Source organism: Prosopis cineraria, unplaced genomic scaffold, assembly GCF_029017545.1.
Source record: "Prosopis cineraria cultivar Desert tree isolate PC_DT_omini unplaced genomic scaffold, ASM2901754v1 PC1, whole genome shotgun sequence".
In the NCBI taxonomy this organism is placed as follows: domain Eukaryota; kingdom Viridiplantae; phylum Streptophyta; class Magnoliopsida; order Fabales; family Fabaceae; genus Prosopis; species Prosopis cineraria.
Window position 1 is genome coordinate 48,431,933 of NW_026555332.1, and position 21,264 is coordinate 48,453,196.

A 21,264-nucleotide genomic window follows, 5' to 3' on the forward strand; every position below is an offset into this window, starting at 1 on the left:
TTAAAAAATGTCTTTCCAGCAGTAAGTTCGGTAATCAAGCGCTTATTCACCTTGAATAAAGTTTTTGAATTTGGATTTTATGAATAAAAAGAATTTGTTGCAGTCAAAAGGACTTTACTTCGTTGTGATTAGTTAACCCAGTTCAATTCAAATTAGTTAAATCCAATATAATGTTGTTTAATTTCCAGAAATCAGCTAGCTAGTATTTATCCTAATAATAATCATAAAATACATAGCTGTAATTGCTGTTATTTTTAATTAAAGTAAGAAGTGAGATAATAAAGAATTTAAAAATCAAATATAAAATTTTACCAAAAATTAAAAATAAAAACTCAAATATAATAATCGTATATATGAATTAGATTATGACATTATGTCATATATCTTTGTTGGTAATAAGACATTAACTTGGGTGCGTTTTCTTTTAATGAGGGGATGATGGTAAACTCCTTATAACACCAAGTCATTCAATCTAATCGCAATTTTTCATAATAAATATTGATTACTATAGATCCTTCCATGTAATTTTTCTCAAACTAGCGAGAGTGAATTATAATCTGCAAAACAGACAAGAGCACATCTTGTGTCAGTTATCTTACATGGCCAAAAAACTTTGCCTAATGAACCGTACGTCCACGAACTGATCATCGAGGAAGTTGTGGTGTGTCTATCAAACCCTTCCCTTTTCTCGTCTATAAGTAACCTCCATACCCTGTCTCTCTTCCTCGTCGCTTTCTCATTTCTTCACTTGAAACACCCTCTCGCCCCATTCTTATTCTTCCATAATGAGTCTTCCAAAATGTCTCGTAGCTTCTGTGTTTCTTTGCCTCCTTTTTCTGATTACTAACCATAATGCGGTTGAAGCGTTTCATGATATATACCCACTTCTTCAATCCGTTTCAGCCACTAAGGTGAATCAACTTCGCAGAACTGGGTATCACTTTCAACCTCCTAGGCACTGGATCAACGGTAACATTCTTTATCAATCACAGATTCAAGCCCTAACTTGAGTCTTGTTTGGTGTATGAAAATTTCCTTAGAGTCTCTAAAATTGTTCTCATGCAAATTTTAAAATTTATATCATTTTAGAAATTCTACTTAAGTTTACAAGAATTGGGACCATACCCCATTATATATCGCCTTTTGTAGTTTTTCTTTTCAATATATTTTTCCCTGGTGTATGACTTATTTGCCATTTATCATATATTATGGTGGTTTCTTTATATTTCATGCTGGTGACTGGGTGTTGGTCGTAGCATCATAAAATAATGTTAATCTCTTTCCTTTTAAATCTCACCCTCGGTTTGATGGCAAGAATGTTTTAAAAAGAATTCTCATAAAAAAAAAAATGTAAAACACTGGCTTTCCTCGTTCTCAACTCTTCCTTCTTGGTTTGATAACAAATAATCTGAGCTCATTGTAGTTAGAGGCATGCGAGTTACATCCTTTTGCTTCTTATCTGTTCTTGCCTTTTGAGTAGTATATGCTTGGCACCTCAATCAATTACGTGTGCTTTAAAAATAATAGCCCAAACAACTAGTTCGTTGACACTGTTAGGAATAAATATGATTTTACTTGTTGGTGAAAGAACACCAAAACGTTGATCGAAATGTGTGTCACATGTGACACACACACACACACACACACACACACACACCACAGAGAGAGAGAGAGAGAGAGAGAGAGAGAGAGAGAGAGAGGAGAGAGAGCTTAGTTATTATGCTTGTGCCTTTATGCATGGTTGTCCAGTTTATATAACAGCCAACCCATGCATGTGGAACTCTTCTATTGAGGATGAATCTAGGATAAGCCACCGTGTCTGAAGTGCATGCAAAGCAGATTTGAGAATAAGCATGATACTTTAGTTTCTTTTCTGTGGCTAGGTTTTTTAATTTAATAGTACAATTGAATATATAATAATAAATATATACACACAAGTGGCTGGGGATTCCTTTTCCTTTTCCTTTCAAGTTCATGTCGAATTATTTTATCTTGGAAATCTGTGTGTGGACTTATAGTGCTATCGGGACTTGTTGGAGAATCCAAGATAATGACAGCGTAGCGATATTGGAGTGTTGACACATGGTCAGGTATTTGATGTAGAAATACTGAAAAGGCACAAAAAGAGGTCACTGTGGCTACCTCTCAAACTAAAACGATGTTATCCCGAAAAGATAATCCATGTTATCTTATGTCGACTAAGAATACTGTACTTTCTCGATTGGTGCATATTCTCATCCTTCTTCTTCGTACATTTCTGTGCTAAAAATTAAAGTCCAACTTGCTGGTGAATTCGAAGTCCACATGCCCCTTCCCGATTGAAGGTAGGGCATAGTGGGATGAAAATGACCGACCTAGTGGCCACTGTTCAGTTCTTGGCCACTTTTTTTACCATGTCCTTTACTATATCTTCAATATTCCTTGACACCACGATGATCCACCATCTCATTTTATAACCCAGCTTTTACATTTGCATGTCATTGGGGATGGGGCCCATATGGACCTGATATTTAGTAAAATGCATCAACAACCTATTTTATACCTTTGACCCATCGCTGAGTGAGATAATATTATTAAAGTTCATTCACAAACTTCAACCGGTAGTTTTTGATATTAGCCTCATAGGTCATCACTAGATTTATTTTTTAAGGGTTACATCATCACCAGTTTTTATTTATTTTGATTGTAACATCATTGATCATACCAGTTTTAACTTGTAATAATAATAGCTTGCTGTCCTAATCATAGATCTTGTCCCATGAAAATATGCATGAACAAATTAAAGTGGAAACACGAAGACTTAAAAAATCTTCTGGATACTCCTATATTTAATAATAATATCATAGTTAATCAGTTAATAAACATGAAGTGGGTCAAATCAAATACATAATAAATAGCTATGTATCTTCTTGTCACTTTCTACCGTTTTACCTCTGCCGTTCAAAATTTATATAATTTTTCATAAAGGTTCTGAGTTCTAACTTTCTCTGTGTCACCATCCTTCATGGTTCAATTGGCGTAATGGACGAATTCATCGCATGCAGATCCAAATGGTGAGTCTACTTTCTTCCTTCCAATCCTCTGCAATCTCAAATTCGTCTGTTGTTTTCTGAGATCCACGGTGCATGCCAAAATAGGACCCATGTACTACAATGGATACTACCACCTATTCTACCAGTACAACCCCAAAGGAGCAGTGTGGGGGAACATAGTGTGGGCCCACTCTGTATCAAAGGACCTCATCAATTGGAGAACTCTCGAACCGGCCATTTCCCCCTCCAAACCGTTCGACAAGTACGGCTGTTGGTCCGGTTCAGCCACCATTGTTCCGGGCAAAGGACCCGTGATCCTTTACACTGGAGTCGCCGACAAAAAAACAAACTCAGGTCCAATGCTATGCAGCGCCGGAGAACGTATCTGACCCGTATCTCAGGAGATGGGTGAAGCCCGACTCGATCAACCCGCTAGTGGTTGCGGACATCGGCGTGAACGGCAGCGCTTTCCGTGACCCGACGACGGCCTGGTGGAGCAAGGTGGACGGGCACTGGAGGATCCTGGTGGGCGGGAGAAGGGGGCTTAGAGGAATAGCCCATCTGTATAGAAGCAGGGACTTCGTGAAATGGGTCAAGGCCAAACACCCGATCCATTCTTCAGCATCCACGGGTATGTGGGAATGCCCCGACTTCTACCCGGTTTCTTTGAGAGGGAAACAAGGATTGGACACATCGGTGGTCGGGAAAAACGTGAAGCACGTGCTGAAGAATAGCCTTGACATGACGAGGTTTGAGTACTACACGATTGGAAAGTACATCCCGGAGAAGGACAGGTACATCCCTGATAACACTTCGGAGGATGGTTGGGGCGGCCTCCGATATGACTACGGTAACTTTATGCCTCCAAGTCATTCTTCGATCCCGTTAAGAAAAGAAGAGTCCTGTGGGGTTGGGCAAACGAGTCCGATTCTAAGGTTGATGATGTCAGAAAAGATGTCAGAAAAGGATGGGCTGGAATCCAGGTAGATATAGTGTTATGATTAGTGATTACTTCTAACTCAGTTACGTTCGTCTTTATTAATTTAAGCATATACATGATTTTCAGGGAATCCCGAGAACGGTGTGTGGCTTGATTCGAACGGGAAACAATTGGTTCAATGGCCGGTGGCAGAATTGAACAATCTTAGAGGGGAGAAAGTTCAGCTGAGCAACAAGAGGCTTCGAAGGGAGAGTACGAGGAAGTTAAAGGAATCACAGCTGCCAGGTCAGGTTATCTTGCAGAAAAGACCAATAATTGGATGGAATCTTATACATGGTGATCTATATTCTGATAATGGTACTGCACGTATGCAGGCTGATGTGGAAGTTACCTTCTCGTTTTCAAGCATGGACAAGGCTGAGCAGGTTTAATCCTAGGTGGGCGAACGCACAGGATCTGTGTGCTCAAAAGGGGTCCAAGGTTGAAGGTTGGGTTGGACCCTTCGGGCTCCTCACTCTGGCTTCTAAGAACCTAGAAGAGTTCACTCCTGTGTTTTTCAGGATTTTCAAATCTCCAAACAAGCACGTGGTTCTCTTGTGCTCTGATGCATCCAGGTTTGTCTGGCAAGCTGACGACTTCAAATTTATTTCCTTTGGCTCCAATCATATCTTTCTGGGTAACTGGGTTTTGATCGGTTTCTTTTTCCTCAACACAGTTCCTCGTTGAAGAGTCACGTATACAAGCCATCATTTGCAGGCTTTGTGGACTTGGATTTAGCGGATAATAAGCTCTCTCTCCGGAGTCTGGTATATGCGTTATTTTAGAAGCTAGCCCTATCCGGCCTCTTGGTTTTCATCATTATATATATATGTATGTATGTATATCCTGTGTAACGTGTTTAATTTCAAGCTTTGAATTATGAAATTGAATGAGCATGCAGATCGATCACTCGGTGGTGGAAAGTTTTGGAGCAGGAGGTAGAACAAACATATTGTCGAGGGTTTATCCAGAGTTAGCCGTGGCTGATGCAGCCCACTTGTTCGTGTTCAATAACGGCACTGAGCCAATCAACGTGGAGAATCTCAAGGCCTGGACAATGAAATCTGCTCTTAGAAACTGAAATAAACCACGCTCCTCTTCCAGCATTTCATATATATATATATATATATAATACATATTCCTGCCTTAACTTTCATTTTAGCTTGGTAAGCTGGTTTTATGCATTGGATTCAATCCCTGAATATATAGTAGAAGTCTGTGACAGCGCTAATACTTTGTTTTTCACAGAATTCATTAGTATGTTATCGCGTTTCTTTGGCTATTGTTAGTATTTTATACTAGTTGATATATAATGTTGTGTTATTTAGTATTATTTTCAGTTGTTTCTAATTTCTTATATACGGGAAACAATTTTTTAGGAGCCCTCCTTTTTTAGCTTATAACAATCATGATCTTTTTCTTTCTCATCTGCTTTTTAATAATAAGGCATTTTAAAAAATATTCTGTCATCAAATATTGGCCTTTTTTTTTAATTGGCAATGCATAACGCATGTAAAGAATAATGAAGAATACTGCCCATGCTCATGAACAGTATAAAAAATAAGGTTAAAATATTTTTATTTTGCTGGTACCAAATTTATCTGTGTGCTCGGCGATGTACATTACACTGGACTAATTAAGTGAGAGAGATTCAGGCCCCCCCCCCCCCCCCCAAAAAAAAAAAAAAAAAAAGAACAATAAGTGAGAGGTAGCGTGTGAGAGCGCAAATCCAGGCAACCTTTGTTTTTGGAGAATCCTCCTTTTTTTTTTTAACGGTTTTGGAGAATCCTCGTGCTTAAAAACGACCTTGTATATGGACGCAGAACGGTCGGTTCGTTTTATTCATTGGGCCCTTTACTTCCAAATTTTTATGGTCCAATAGACTTACTACATTTTAACCGACGCTAGTCTTCCTTTTATTGGGCTATCGTCCTGTTAGGATATACTCCCCCCAGTTTAAAAAAAAAAAAAAGCATTACAAATAGGAGTTGAATTAGTAAAAGAGATTAATTTTTATAATATAATGAATTAATATTTAAATGTTTGTTGAAAAATGTGTTTATATTTAATATTCAGTAACACCTCGAACATGATTGTTTTTAATAAAAAATTACCTATAGGTAACCAAAAAATATATATTTAAAGCACTTTTGGATGGTTTTTCACTTTAAAATAAATATAAAACAGTTTATTTATTATAAATACTTTTAAAAAAATATATTAATTATATTTTAAAATATTAAAAATGTCTTACATTTTTTAACAATAAAGAGAGTGTGAAACTATTTATTACTTTAGGAAAAACAAATGATATATATATATATATATATATATAAAAAGTAAAAAGAGTACTTTCTCTAGCATTAATTTCAACCGATAGAAGTGAGTCTGAATAATGAAATTATTTTAAAATTAAATTAATTATATTTTTGTCCCTAAATTTAAATAAAAATGATTTAATATATGAAAAGAGTTTTATTGGGATTTGAAATGTTATATTTCTTTTTACGATATGCAGAAGGGCATTTTAATTTTAAAATTGTGCATAAAAAATTGCATAAAACAAGAAGCACAAAGGACTAAAGTGATCTTCTAGAAAGTGAGTAACAAACAGGAATGAAATAAATTACAGTAGAAATATCCCAAAAAAAAGGGGACTACTCCTAGAAAACTAGTAATGATTTTGATCTAAAATTAAAATATCAAGAAGAAGATTATTGTTAGACAAATAATTGGAATGCCTAGGAACACCTCGTTGAAGCTATATATTGAAAACAACGAGTTTCGTAATCCCAAACAAGTATTCAATTTCGACAGCACAAGTACTTTATGTGTGTGTGTCTGGTTTACCCCTTAATTAATGTTTGAATAGTCCAAACCTTAGTTGAAGATAAAACATTCACTTAGATTTTGTTTGGATTTAAAAAAATATTAAATGAGAGGTGACCCTCCAATGAACATTTTTCTTGGAGCTGTTCAGGGGGTTCTCATTCCAACATGCGTTAGATTTCTCTCTCTCTTGGTTATCTTAGCCTCCTTTTTCTGCTCTTAGCCTTGCGAGAGCTTTTTGCTTCTTCCTTCCTTTCTCCTTCACACATGCATCTCTCTTGCTTAACAGTGGCACAGTGACTATGCTAAAAATCAAGAGTAATTGTTTCAAAAAAAAATCCAACCACAAACTCATAATATTATGTAGAGAGAGAACAAAAACAATCTCAAAGGAGCCCAATGAATAAAAAAAGAAATAAAACCTAATGGAGAAAGAGAAGAAAAATGTGAGGTGAGTAAACTCGTTATATTGCTTTCTTTGCCTCTTGTTTTGAAAGTTGAACAATTACAGTTGCGGAGATGAGTGTTGAAGGGCTTTATATTAATCTCTTGCTTTAAGTTTAATTTTAATTTTTTATAATGTGATGAATTAATGATCAAAGTTTTGTTGGAAAATATTTAGTACTCGATAACACCTCGAACATGATTGTTTCTAATGGGAAATTACCTGTAGATAACCAAAAAATATATATATGTAAAGCACTTTTGGATGGTTTTTTGCTTTAAAATAAATACAAAGCGATTTATTTATTATAGACATTTTTAAAAAAGCATATTAATTATACTTTAAATATTAAAAATATTTTACATTTTTTAATATATAACTTTTTAAAAAATGTCTTTCACTTTTTAATAATAAGAAGAGTATGAAACTATTTATTACTTTAGGAAAAACAAACGATATATATATATATATATATATATAAAGTAAAAGAGTACTTTCTCTAGTATTAATTTCAACCGATAGAAGTGAGTCGGAGTAATGAAATTATCTTAAATTAAACTAATTATATTTTTGTCCTCAAATTTAAATAAAAATGATTTAATATATGAAAAGAGTTTTGTTGGGATTTGAAATGTTATATTTCTTTTTAAGATATGCAGAAGGACATTTTAATTTTAAAATTGTGCATAAAAAATTGCATAAAATAGGAAGCACAAATGACTAAAGTGATCTTCTAGAAAGTGCGTAACAAACAAGAATGGAATAAATTACAATAGAAATATTCCAAAAAAAATTTGGGGGGGGGGAGGCTACTCCTAAAAAAGTAGTAATGATTTTGATCTAAAATTAAAATATCAAAAAGAAGATTATTGTTAGGCAAATAACTAGAGTGCCTAGGAACACCCCATTGAAGCTATATATTGGAAATAATGAGTTTCATAATCCCAAACAAGTATTCAATTTCAACAACACAAGTACTTTATGTGTGTGTGTGTTTGGTTTACCCCTTAACTAATGTTAGAATAGTCCAAATTTAGTTGGAGATAAAATATTTAGTTTGATTTTGTTTAGATTTAAAAAAAAATTAAACGAGCGGTGACACTTCAACAAGCGTTTTTCTTAAAGCTGTTCAAGAGGGCTTTCATTCCAATATGCATCAGATTTCTCTCTCTCTTGGTTATCTCCGCCTCCTTCTTCCGCTTTTAGCCTTGCAAGAGCTTTTTGCTTCTTCCTTCCTTTCTCCTTCACACATACATCTCTCTTGCTTAGCAGTGGCACAGTGACTGTGCTAAAAATCAAGAGTAATTGTTTCAAAAAAAAATCCAACCACAAACTCATAATATTCTGTAGAAAGAGAACAAAAACAATCTCAGAGGAGCCCAATGAATATAAAAAAAATAAAACCTAAGGGAGAAAGAGAAGAAAAATGCGAGATGAGTAAACTCATTATATTGCTTTCTCTACCTCTTGTTTTGAAAGCTAAACAATTACAGTGGCAGAGATGAGTAACATCCCAAGAAAGAGACACAAGTTGAAGGGCTTTATATTAATCTCTTGATTTAAGTTTAATTTTAATTTTTTTTCTAAAATTATTAAGTTAGTCACAAAAATATACATAACAAAATTTATGTTTATTTTTATTATTATACATTTCAATTGGCTTTTAAATCAAGCTATCTAAATAAATTTTAGCTTATCCAATTGACTTAAAAAAATATATCCAAATATAAATCACGTTATAGCCATAGATTTTTTGTCTAATCTCAATTTACTAACTTTAGTTGATTTCCAACCTCAATTATAAATTTTTTAATCCAAACACATACTAACAAACAGACACAATGCAGAAGAGGCGTAGTCGGCATCACCATGCTCTGTGTTCGAGATTGAAGAGGCTATGTTTGGCCGGTAAAATCTGGCCATTGGGAGTTTCAATCACACCATAATTGTTTCAGTCCATCTATCTAATGCCAGTGGTGGAGCTTGAAGCCAGACTATAGTTTCAAGTCAACCAATGTAAAATAATTTAATTTAAAGAATTACTCTTTTAAAAAGATAATAATTTAATAAAAATAATAATAAACTAGGATTAAAATTGTGATAATATAAATAGATTAATTATCATTTTTTAAAAAATTATGTTGAACCGATTGATATGATCTTTTATATAAATATACTTTTTATGTTTTACCGTGATCATTATTAAAACATTACATACTTAACAAATTTTTGAGCTTAAAAATTTTATTTAGTCAAAAAAGTGAAAAATTGCAAAAATCTAGTGCAAAGTTTTTTTTTGGTTAAAAAAAGGTCAATTTTATTAATCACAAAAAATTATTACAATCACTAACAGCTGAAGTCAAAAAACATCCAAAAAAAAAATCTAGTGTAAAGTTGCATACAATTTTTTCCAACAAGGTGGCTTCGCAATTGGCTAACGTTTGAAAGTAACTACAAGAGAGGACATATAGAGAGAACCAGACGCCAGTAGATGGGTGTGTGTTTGGATGACATTTTAACCTAGGTTGGATAGCCCCAATCTATGTTGGGATGTTCAAAATCCAAATAATCATCTTTGAATGGGGAAAAAAAATTAACAAAAGTTAGGATCTAATGAGGGTGTTTCACAAAGTTACTTAGAGTAGCTTTACAATGACCGTTGAATAGGGGATGGATGTTGGGGACCCGGATTGGCACCATGGTGTTTATTATTGATAAAATTTGGACCATTTAAATTTTAATCTAGATGATTTAAATTTAAAAAAGTATTATATATTTTTATTTTTATTTTAAAATTTTTTAAAATAAAAATAAAATATATAAAAATAATAAAATAATTTTAATAACTTTTTAATATGATTTAAATTTAATTTAGAGAATTTAATTTAATATTAAAAATTGTATAATTGATATATATATTGACTATCTAAATAAATATATTCTATACAAGTCAGATTAATGTCAGATTAAATTTGAATTGTACAGAGTATATCTGGATAGTTAATATATCATAATTATAAAAATTTTAACATTAAATTTAACCCTTTTAATTAAATCTAGATCATGTTAAAAATAAAAAATTATTAAAATTATTTTATAAATTTTATAAAATTTTATTTTAATAAATATAATATATAATAATATTTTAAATTTATACCATTCAAATCTCACGAGCAAACCCATTCGGATGTTTGGGAGCATTTAATGTTTTTTAATTTTTATTAGGCTTTCTCTTTCTTCGCTATCTTCTCATCTGCTCGAGGCAGCGAGCCTCTCCCAACTCTGCTTCTCACCGTCATTCTTTATGGTCGTCGTCCCTTCTTGCTCGCCCTTTACTCTCCCAACACTGCCGGATCCGACCAGAGATCGCAGTTGCCGCCACCCGATCTCCACTGTGTGTGTTGCTTGCAGTGATTAGAAATGTTGTCGTCCCTTCTTCTTGCGTCGAGAGTGTCCCTGCTTCGAAGTGTGGTTCCCGATCTCCACCGTGGTCCATTCTTCTCCGATCAGATCTGCGCTTCCTTGGCTTCAGTGGTTATGAATTTTTCTCGTCGTAATTACGGTTATGCCAATAAAATTGATATGAATGGCAATGGTCCGATGAAACGCAATACTGACGTCGCACTGGCCAATCCGCTCGGCTCCATCGCATCTATCTTTGCCAAAAGGAGAAAAGGACGTGAGAGGAAGCAAATGGTCCGTCTATCTACTTCCTTCCACACTCCTTCCCAATTCCATGCAAGTTGCAACCCCACTCCTGGGATGACTTTACTTGTACAATCATGGCAAGTCTTCCCTCAATGCTATATATTTTTCAATTGTGTTGTGATTTGCTTTTTGGAAATTTTGGGGCGGTTTGGTATGTTGAGATGACCGTTGAATGAGAGTGAAAAGAAGAATAGGAATAGGAACACAATAAGTTTAGAACATAACTTAGTTCATGTATATCAATTTGTAATTTTTCCTGTCCATTTATATCAATTTTTTTGAACCAACTTTGCAGATCATATCAATTTAATATTTTGTAATTTATGAATTTATATTAGCTTTTCATAATTAATTGTTTAAGATTTTTTATTTATTAATTATAATTTTAAGTTTAATATTTTTTACTTATTAATTAGTCAAAAAATATATATACAAAAAATTCATATTTATTTTTATCTCAACTAATTTTTGAATTAAATTATCTAAATAAATTTTAATTTATCTAACTAAAAATATTTAAATATAAATCATATTATATTTATTGACTTTTTTTCTAACTTCAATTGCAAATTTGTTAATTTAAACACATACCCAATTTTTGTAACATTTTTTGGTAATATATATTATACATCTATATACTTTTTTTATTAAAAAATATAAGACATTTTTAATCAAATCTTACCCCCAATAAAATAATTACTAACTTTTAAATTAATCTTATTTTTTTATTTATTTCTATTAAACACTCTATAATAGATATAAAATTATTTATCAATAAGGACACTTTTAAAAAAAGTAATGATTACATTTCAAAAAATTAAAAATATATTAAATTTTTAAATATCCAACTCTTCAAAAATATCTTATATTTTTTAACGGAGGAAGTACATCATTATTTATAGGGTTTTATTTATTTCATTAGTTTATACACACACACACAAAAGTAGTTTATTACCTTTAAAATTATATTCTTGTTTTATTTTAATCTTTTCCAGTTAATTAATCCATATATGAAATGAAATTAAAATCATATACCCTCTCTTAAGAAATGTATGTTATTTTTGAGAATTTGAACGTTAAAAAAATATTTTTAATGTTTGAAATTATACTTAATATACTTTTTTTAGAAATATCTTTAATAAATAAATTATTTTATACTTAGTTTAAAGTAAAATATTATGTTAAATAAAAATAAATATAAAAAATAATTTTAATTTAAAAATAATTAATTACTTTTATGATAATATAATTTAATTAAAAATATTTTATATTTTTTCAGTGAAGGAAGTATATTTATCATTATTTTCCCCCGACACACCCATTCTCATGCCTATTATGTTCGTGATCCAATAGGCACGTAGCCTTGTAGAGCTCGTAAAAGAAATTAGGGAAAATAATATTTCAATCTCCATAGTTTCATATTATTCTCAATTTGGCCCCTATAGTTTCCATTTTTTAAGTCATTCCTTATGGTTTCAGCTATTTGAAGCATTAGTCCTTGGCCCATTGCACTGTTACAAGATTAACCTAACGGAGTCTAGCTCAGTGTAATGGTGTTAGATTGATGCCAACTCAACATAATACATTAAAATTTTTTGATTCACTTTTTTATTTTTTCATAGCTAAAAAAAATAAAATTGCATAGCAACGATCTGACCTGAGAGCTTGAAGCGCAACGCAAAGAGAGAAAAACAGAGGAGGCTTCACTCCAATCACAACACAGTGAAGAAAGAACTTAGGGCTAGAGCCGGTAATTTGGGCCAAGCTCGACGGGCCAGCCCGAACCTGCCCAAAAAATTTAGGCCCGAACTCGAAAAAATAATATTTTTTATTGTTCGAGCCTATTTGGGCAGCTCGAATAGGCTCGAGAAAATTCAGGCCAAGCCTGATCGGGTTCGAGCTTGGCCCGAATACCCGAATAGGAAAAAAATAATTTTTTTTAAAAAATATATAATATAAATATTAATTATTTTTTAAGTTTTATATCATTTTATTTTAAAATACCATATATTTGAGTGTATTACTATAGTTATTTAAAAAAATAAAAATATTTCTATTTTCCCATTTTTATTATTTTTAATCAAATAAAATATCTCAAAATAATAAGTAAAATATATTTTAATATTAATTTTTATATTTTAAGACTCAATTTTTTTCAAAAAAATGAGTCATATAAACCATTTTCTTGTCCAAAAAATTATATTTTATATTTTTTATAAAATAAGATAATTAATTTTAAATTAAAAATAATTTTAAAAATAAAATTTGGATATGTACGAATTTTTGACTCTACTACTAAACAAACATAATAAATAAAATAATATTTTTAGATAATTATTTGATTATTATCCACGCCAGACCTAGTTAAAAATTAAGAATGAACTAAAGTAAATATTTTTTGTATATAGGACTTAAACAATATAAAAGATTTAAAGAAAAAAATTCAAAAAAATAGTCTTTTACCCATAATTAAATAATTTTGTTTTATATAATAAAATGATGATTATTTTTTTCATATTCTTAAAAATAAAAAGTACAGTTTATCCAATAGTTATTAAAAATTTTGAACTAATCAGGACAATAATTTTAAATTAATGGTTTAACCGTAGTTGAATTGAGATTAACTTAATCATAATTAAAATAATATGATTCAATTAAAATATATAAATATTTTTATATAGCTATGATAAGAGCAATATTTAAATAAATAAGACATTAATTTACAAGTAAAGGAAACATTCATGAATAAATTGCACATAATACAACAAAACAGTAACAAAACTACTTAAATACTTAACTACAAAGTTAATAAGTTATTATTTTTTTATTCCTTTCAAGTTAAAATAATATGTTATGCTTAATAAAATTATTTAAAAATTAAAATTGATTAAAAATAAAAAATATTTTTAAAAAGTTTCGAGTATTGGGGCCGGCCCGAATAAGCCCAAGCCCGAAGGCGTTAGGGCTGGGTTTGGCTATATGGGCTTTTTAGAAAGAGCAGGATTCTTTAAGCCCGATCCGAATGAGCCCGGCCCGAATTGAGCGCTACCCGAATAAGCCCAGCCTGCCCGAATTACCGACTCTACCTAGGGCTTCAGCTTTTCTCCTTTGAGAACTTCAAGATTCTTTTGCGTCTTCTGTTACTGATTTGATATGAGTGTTTCTCCTCTTTCCTCTCTTCTGTTCTGCAATATTCATCCTTTTCTCACCAGAGATTCACTCGCAAATGACTAATTTCATTCAATTTGAGTTTTGAATTCTTTGATTCCCTCTTGCATGATATTAATTTGTGGTTGGGTATTCTCTTCTCCCTCTTGTTGGCCACCTTCTCTCCTTGTCTCTACTTTGTTTATAGTCTACCCTGACATTGACATCCAAAATTTATCCAACTGTGTGAATGAAGTTGAAGCCACAAAACTAAATATGTATTATCAGTAAAATCCACAAACTGATGGTTATGAATTTGGTTGTTGGGCTAGTCATGTGATTAGAAAATGATTTAGCAAAACATGAAGGGATTGATTTCATTCCAGTATTTTTTAGATTTTAGCAAATAAATAAGACTTTCATTTCTACTATTTTTTTGAATATTTCTACTATTTTCAGGTTATAATGGTTCAAATTTAAATTTATAACGAAGGAAAAATTTATTTACTAAATATGAATATGCTCTGATTATGAATGGATTTTGCAAGTTGCTTGGAATTAGAATTATTTTGAACATTGGAGTACTAGAGTACATCAATGACCAAGAGAAGACAATTGGAAGTCTGATGAGAGGGAATCAAAACTATTTCAAACTAAACCAACAAAAAGAAAATAATTTAGTTAGGTAAAAACAAACAAATAAATGGAAAAACAAAATAAAACTATAACTAGAGGAAATCAAAACAAACGATTCCATAATACATCTAAAAGGACATTTTAAACTGAAAAGTTGTAGCTGGAGGCAAAGTTTTCTTACCATTATAAATGCACCTTAAAATTCATGAGTTTTACACTTCAATAGTGTATTTTTAATTCAAACATTAGGAGAATCAATCTTAATTTAAAGATTAGGAAATTTATCCTCCCCATAGAATTATCCGATCTTGTTTAAGGAAATAGCCATCGCATTAACTAATAAAGAAACATGACAAATATTATGTGTGATAAAAGAAAATGAGGAGCAAACAAGTGACCATATACTTTATACATTCAAGCAATTTTCAACTGATTAACAAATTATAATAAAACATATTCTTATATATATATATATATATATATATATATCATACACTAAATATCATCCAGGTGAAATTAAATTAAACATAATACTTAAGATATGATCCTTTAGATAGGCAAACATATGCAGGACTTGCCTTGAGTAAGAGGACAGTTTATAGCTATAAAGAGAGCATTAAAATCTAGTCACATAGAGCATGTAAAGAGAGCATTAAAATTATAAGCTAAAGAGTTGTAGCTGGTCATAGAACCCAAAATACATCTAAAAGTTCATGGCTCCCAAAACATTAAATTTAACAATCAAAATACACCTAAAAGTTCATAGTTTCCAAAACACAAGACATAGTCTATACTATTGAGTTGCAATTAGTGGTTAGGTGGCATTAATAAACTCTTGGGTGTTTAGTGGGATCCTTTGAGAAGAAGATACTTAGCCTCTCTGAGATGATGATGATGATGATGATTGATGGACCCTTTGAGATGATGGTTGTGGGCAAGTTCTTTTGTTGTGGCCATACTTGCTATAAGAAGAATATCGAAGGGTTGTGTTTGTTCTGTGAAGTTTGTGAGGCTTGGGAGACTCATCGAATGTCTTCTTCTCTTCTTCTTTGGCCTTCCTAGTTTTTTAGTATAGTTAGGTGGTTCAATGGGCTCATTTTCACTCTAGGGCCACTTGTTTCGACCATTAATCATATGTGCTATTGGAGAGTAACATTAAACATATGATTGGAAAGTCAAATATTTATGCACATACTTATGTGGATCTTCTCTACTTAGATATATGCAACTCACGGCATGCCTAAAAATGAAAATGAAGCATTTAAAAAAATGAAGAATAAAACATTGAAGTATTTAAAGAGATAAAGAAGTATAAATGATGACATATCGACAAGGGATGCCAGTCAATCCCCACCATTTGCATTCACAATTGTGTGAATCAAGATCAACAAAAAACTTATGTTGATAATGTGTGACCTCATATTTCTTATCTCCCACCCATACAGCCATCCACCTCCCAGATTCCTCTACTTCCTTATCTAAGCATTTTCTAGGCCTGGGACATACAATCCCTCTGCCCATATGCCTTGCTGTCCTCCTTCGATTAATTGCAAATCAATTCATCACATAAGTCAGTATCCAATCAAACATAGTAATTATTGGTAGCTTTCGTGCTTCAACTAAACAACTATTGAATGATTCAGATCTGTTATTTAAAATCATATCACACTTGGATATTCTTGAAAGTAGGACTTTGTCCAACAAGAGGGTAGAAAGCTCATTAAGTGGTCATGTGCTTCCTTAGATACCTGCTTCAACTCCTCCATCTTTTGGTGCCACTCTTCCACATAGGTTGCCTTAGTTGCTTGAAGTACTTGATCTCTAACAACTGTCCTACCACCATATCTACTCTTGATATTTGCATAAAGATGTTGAACATACAAACGATGCTCGACACCTTCAAGAAGTTGATTAAAAGCTGGCATTAACCCTTACAATAAAAAATATCATAATGTACTTTTTTTATCAATAAAAAGATTATCTTAATACTGTATAAACATAATAAACATATGAAAAATGACATACACACCTTCTGTTCATCAGAGATGAAGACTCACTTATGTTGGACAATATTCCTAATGTCTTTCAACAACATCTCTAAGAACCATGTCCATGAATCCTTGTTTTCTCCCTCAACCACAGCAACTGCCAATGGAAAATATTGGTCATTTGGATCTCGTGAAATAGCAACTAGTAGAATTCCACCATAGTGGCCTTCCAAAAACATCCATCCAATCCAATAATAGTTCTACAAGCTGCTAGAAATCCCCTTTTGACAGGTTCTAAGAATAGATACAATCTTTTAAAAATGGGAGGCCAATCAATTGCCATTTTTTCATGCAATAATTCAAATGCGGTGCCAAGATTACAATTCTTAACCTCACTAATATAGTTCAACAACTTCAAATATTGATCTCTATAATTTCCATCAACCAAAGCTTTGGCCCTTTTTCTTGCTCGAGAGGCCTTACTTATAGACACAGTAGCCATATAATCTTCTTTAATATTTGATATTACATTACTAATCCTCATATTCTTATTTGTTTTAAGCTCCGATGAATCTTACTAGAAATCCATTCAGAAGTTGCCGTGTGCAAATTAAATGTGATGCCACAAGTATGTTAGGGATTGAATGTTTTCACCCTAAATGACAATGAATCACTAGCCTTGCTCAGCCATATCACCTAATCACACCCCTTCATGTAACAAACCTAGCATCTCTCTCTATGATTTTTTATAAACTGTAAACCATACCCATACAACAAAGAATACTCTCTAATTGCATCTTTAAATTCTCTAACTAAAGTGAACTCCATCCCTACTTTGTAATTTAAAATCTTTACACATCTCATTTAGATTATATTTAATGTACCTTGGATTTACATTAGACTCATTCGACTCTGACCCATTATTAGATGGAATCTCATCACTTTCACAATCTGAAAGAATTTTTTCCAACTCATCATCTACATCCATAGATACAGGTACCATAGCATATGACATAGCAATGTCATTCAAATCCATATTAATCAACCATCATCTTCACGGTCAGAAAAGTAATCATTCCTATCATCTTCACTATCACCTTCAAATCTAACTTCATGCAAGTTATCCTCATTTTCATACAAGTTATTCCCATTTTCAATGTCTTCTATAGTTTGATTTACTATATCTGACATATAATCCTTCACTACAAGCTCGAATCCAAAGTTAATCAAATTAATAAATATATTAATCATCCAAATAAATAAATTAAAGCACCGATAACTATTTTTGTCTGTATATTCCTTGCCTTGGTCCCCATAAAATTTCATCTCCTAATTTCATTCAAAAAGCAAAGCACATGCTGTCACCAGTAGTCTTGAATTTTCAATTCAAAAGCTATTACACATGCTCTCACAATGTCAACATGATATGCTCTCCACCCACGCACTATATATACAATGTAGAAGAAACAAGCATGATGGCCCCACCAAATTAATATTAAAATGGTAACTTCACTCATATGTAACCAACGTCACTTACCGACAATAGCTTTATTGCCTCTCTTGTTCAACTTTTTTCTATTAAGCGGCACGTTCCTCCTTCCTTATTCCTCTGCTGCTTTTATCGTATACCATCAGGACCCTTCCATCATACTCTAATACTTCGCCACAATCTCTTCATCAGTGTCGCAGAAGGGAAGAGGAGAAAAACTTGGGTCAGATCAGCCGCTGAAGACCCAGAAGAATCGTGAAGTTCTTACAAGAGAAATTTCGAAGCCCTACAGTTCTCTGTTCTCCACGTCACGTTCGAAGTGAAGGCACTGCTGTGTTTTGCTGAGCAATCTGAGCAATTTTATTTCTTTGTAACCTTAAAAAATATAAAAAAGTGACTCAGCAATTTTTAATATATGTTATGCTGAGTTGGCATCAATCTAACACCATCACACTGACCTGGACTCTGTTAGGTTAATTCTGTAACAGTCTAATGGACCAAGGACTAACGCTTTAAACGGGTTAAACCATAACGAGTGATTTAAAAAAATTAAAACTATAAAAACTGAATTGACAATAATATGAAACTATAAGGATTAAAATATTATTTTTGCCAATAAATTATTTTCATACAAAACAAAATTAACGAGTTAGCCGTCTTTTACTGGTTTCCAGCAGGTAGGCGGCTAGGAGGGAGTATATAATATCAGATCCCACTACACAGATCGCCTCACGATATACGGATGACCGTTGCTCACTCATTTTGATTAAGAAGCACATGGCCTCCCACGGTAATGGCTACGACCGAGCAGCGGCCGTCAAGGACTTCGACGACTCCAAGATCGGAGTAAAGGGCCTCTCCGACTCCGGCATCACTTCCATCCCTTCTATCTTCCTTCACCCTCCTCAAACCCTCTCCGACCTTCGCTCCTGCTCCCCCACTGACGCCGCCATCCCGGTCATCGACCTGTCCGACGTATCCTCTCAAGCCCGCAGATCACCAAAACTCGTCCAACAGATCAGGGAAGCTGCCAAAACATGGGGATTCTTCCAGGTCATCAACCACGGCGTAGACGTGTCGGTCCTCGACGAAACCATCGCCGCCATCAAAGCCTTTCACGACCAGCCCCAACACGTCAAGGCCAAGTACTATAAACGCGAAGAGGGACGGGGCGTCATGTTCGCCAGCAATAACGACCTGTACCGAACCGACGCCGCCAGCTGGCACGACTCGCTGCAGGCGTGGATGACGCCGGAGGCCCCGAAGGCGGAGGATCTGCCGGAGATATGCGGACGAGAAATGCTCGCGTGGGACTCGCATGCAAAAGGGGTGGCAGAGACGGTGATGGAGTTGCTGGGCGAGGGGTTGGGTTTGGACAGAGGAAAGTTCAAGGAGCTGACGTTTTCGGAAAGCAGGGCGATAGTGGGCCACATCTACCCGTACTGCCCGCAGCCGGATCTGACGATGGGGATAACACCGCATACCGATCCGGGCATCATCACGGTGTTGTTGCAGAACCAGGTGGCGGGGCTTCAGGTCAAGCACGGCCATCACTGGGTCCCCGTGAACCCTCTTCCCGGCGCTCTTATTATTAACGTTGGTGACATGCTTCAGGTAACTTTGACAGCATGCATAACATGTAATCTTATTTGATGATTTTTTTTTTTAAATTTCTTTATGGAACTGATGTGGTTTATGTGTGCATGTACTTTGACTGGGGTTGGAGATAATATCGAATGGAGAGTACACGAGCGTGCAGCACAGGGTGTTGGCGAACGCAGAGAAGTCGTCGAGAATTTCAATAGTGATGTTTTTGAATCTGAGCAAATGGAGAGGATCGGATGGTCCTGATGGATATTATGGGCCTCTGCCGGAGCTGGTGTCGCCGGAGAAACCGCCATTATATAGAGATTTCACGGCGAAAGAATTCATTGACAACTTCTACGGCAACGGGATAGATACCAAGTCCCTCCCTCAAAAACTTGAAATTCAACATTAAAATTGATGCTGCTTTGCCATGTATGTGCAGCTGCGCGTGTGTGATGTGATGTTTTAACTTTCCCCTTGGGATACGACTGCGAGTAGAAGTTTGCACTGTTGTCATCATTCGATATGCGTGACGTACAATGCGGCATAATAATAATAATAATAATAATAAAATAGTGGATGATGTTGTGTGGCATTCATGGAACAAATATTTCCAACTCAAGCCCTAGTTTCATCAATGTAGAATAATAATATCTACTTTAGAATCTGACCAAAAAAAAAAATCTACTTTAGAATAATGTTTTATAGACACACTTCATGGATATATCTTCCATTTAAAAATAAATCTCGAAGGCCCTGTGCCTCCAGAAAAATGAAGTCGTGCTTACTGTGGAGAAATATGCATGTTGATTGTTGAATGTACTCTTCCGTTACTTAGTACAAGAAAATGGGAGAATCTTATTTATTTGTTATTACTGTTTGGTTAATGGTAGAGTACAGTAACATTGTGCCAATCCTGTGTAATAAGATAAGACTGTTATTATTGCTGTACAAGATTCATTATTACTCTGTCTTTTCTAGAATGTTTTTTAAAGACTTATCTTATCTCTAAATATAGGAAGTGTATCATGAACTCAAATTGTAAAAACACAATTGATCTTTATTTAATGTGAATTCCAGCCAAAATACAGTTTTAACAAGATTTAGGAAATTATCAAACTAAGAAATAATAGAAACAAGAAACATAAAGGAAGCGGCAGCCACAAAATTGAAGGAGTAGAAGAAGTTGTAGAGGAGAGGGGAAATTCCACGATTGCAGTCACTATGACTAGAGAGGGAAGAAGACGCTCTAGAGAGTCACAAAACTCATCTGCACCCTTCTCCTTGTACCCCACTAGCTTATGCAGCCATTGTTCTTCATAACCCTTAACCATCTTCTACCCATTTTACATCCTAGCCCAAATCCTTTTTTTGGCCCATCCCAGTTTCATTGCAAGGTGTTATGAAACTAATTGTGACATTAT

General features: G+C 33.7%; 1 protein-coding gene and 1 pseudogene across 1 annotated transcript; both read left to right on the forward strand.

Annotated features, from left to right (window-relative positions):
* Positions 1-748: 748 nt before the first annotated feature.
* On the forward strand, positions 749-5,299 carry LOC129292750 (beta-fructofuranosidase, insoluble isoenzyme 1-like; annotated as a pseudogene).
* Positions 5,300-18,975: 13,676 nt separating this feature from the next.
* Positions 18,976-20,813, forward strand: LOC129287739 (1-aminocyclopropane-1-carboxylate oxidase homolog 4-like). The gene is made up of 2 exons (XM_054923970.1): positions 18,976-19,867; positions 19,980-20,813. The coding sequence occupies exons 1-2, from the start codon at positions 19,031-19,033 to the stop codon at positions 20,250-20,252; spliced, it is 1,110 nt and encodes a 369-aa protein (XP_054779945.1). The 5' UTR covers positions 18,976-19,030; the 3' UTR covers positions 20,253-20,813.
* Positions 20,814-21,264: the final 451 nt, after the last annotated feature.

Bases quoted from the DNA above. Each gene is read 5' to 3' on its own strand.
- LOC129287739 (XM_054923970.1), top strand. From the start codon at position 19,031: ATGGCCTCCCACGGTAATGGCTACGACCGAGCAGCGGCCGTCAAGGAC. The intron at 19,868-19,979 runs GTAACTTTGACA...CTGGGGTTGGAG, and splicing joins ACGTTGGTGACATGCTTCAG to ATAATATCGAATGGAGAGTA.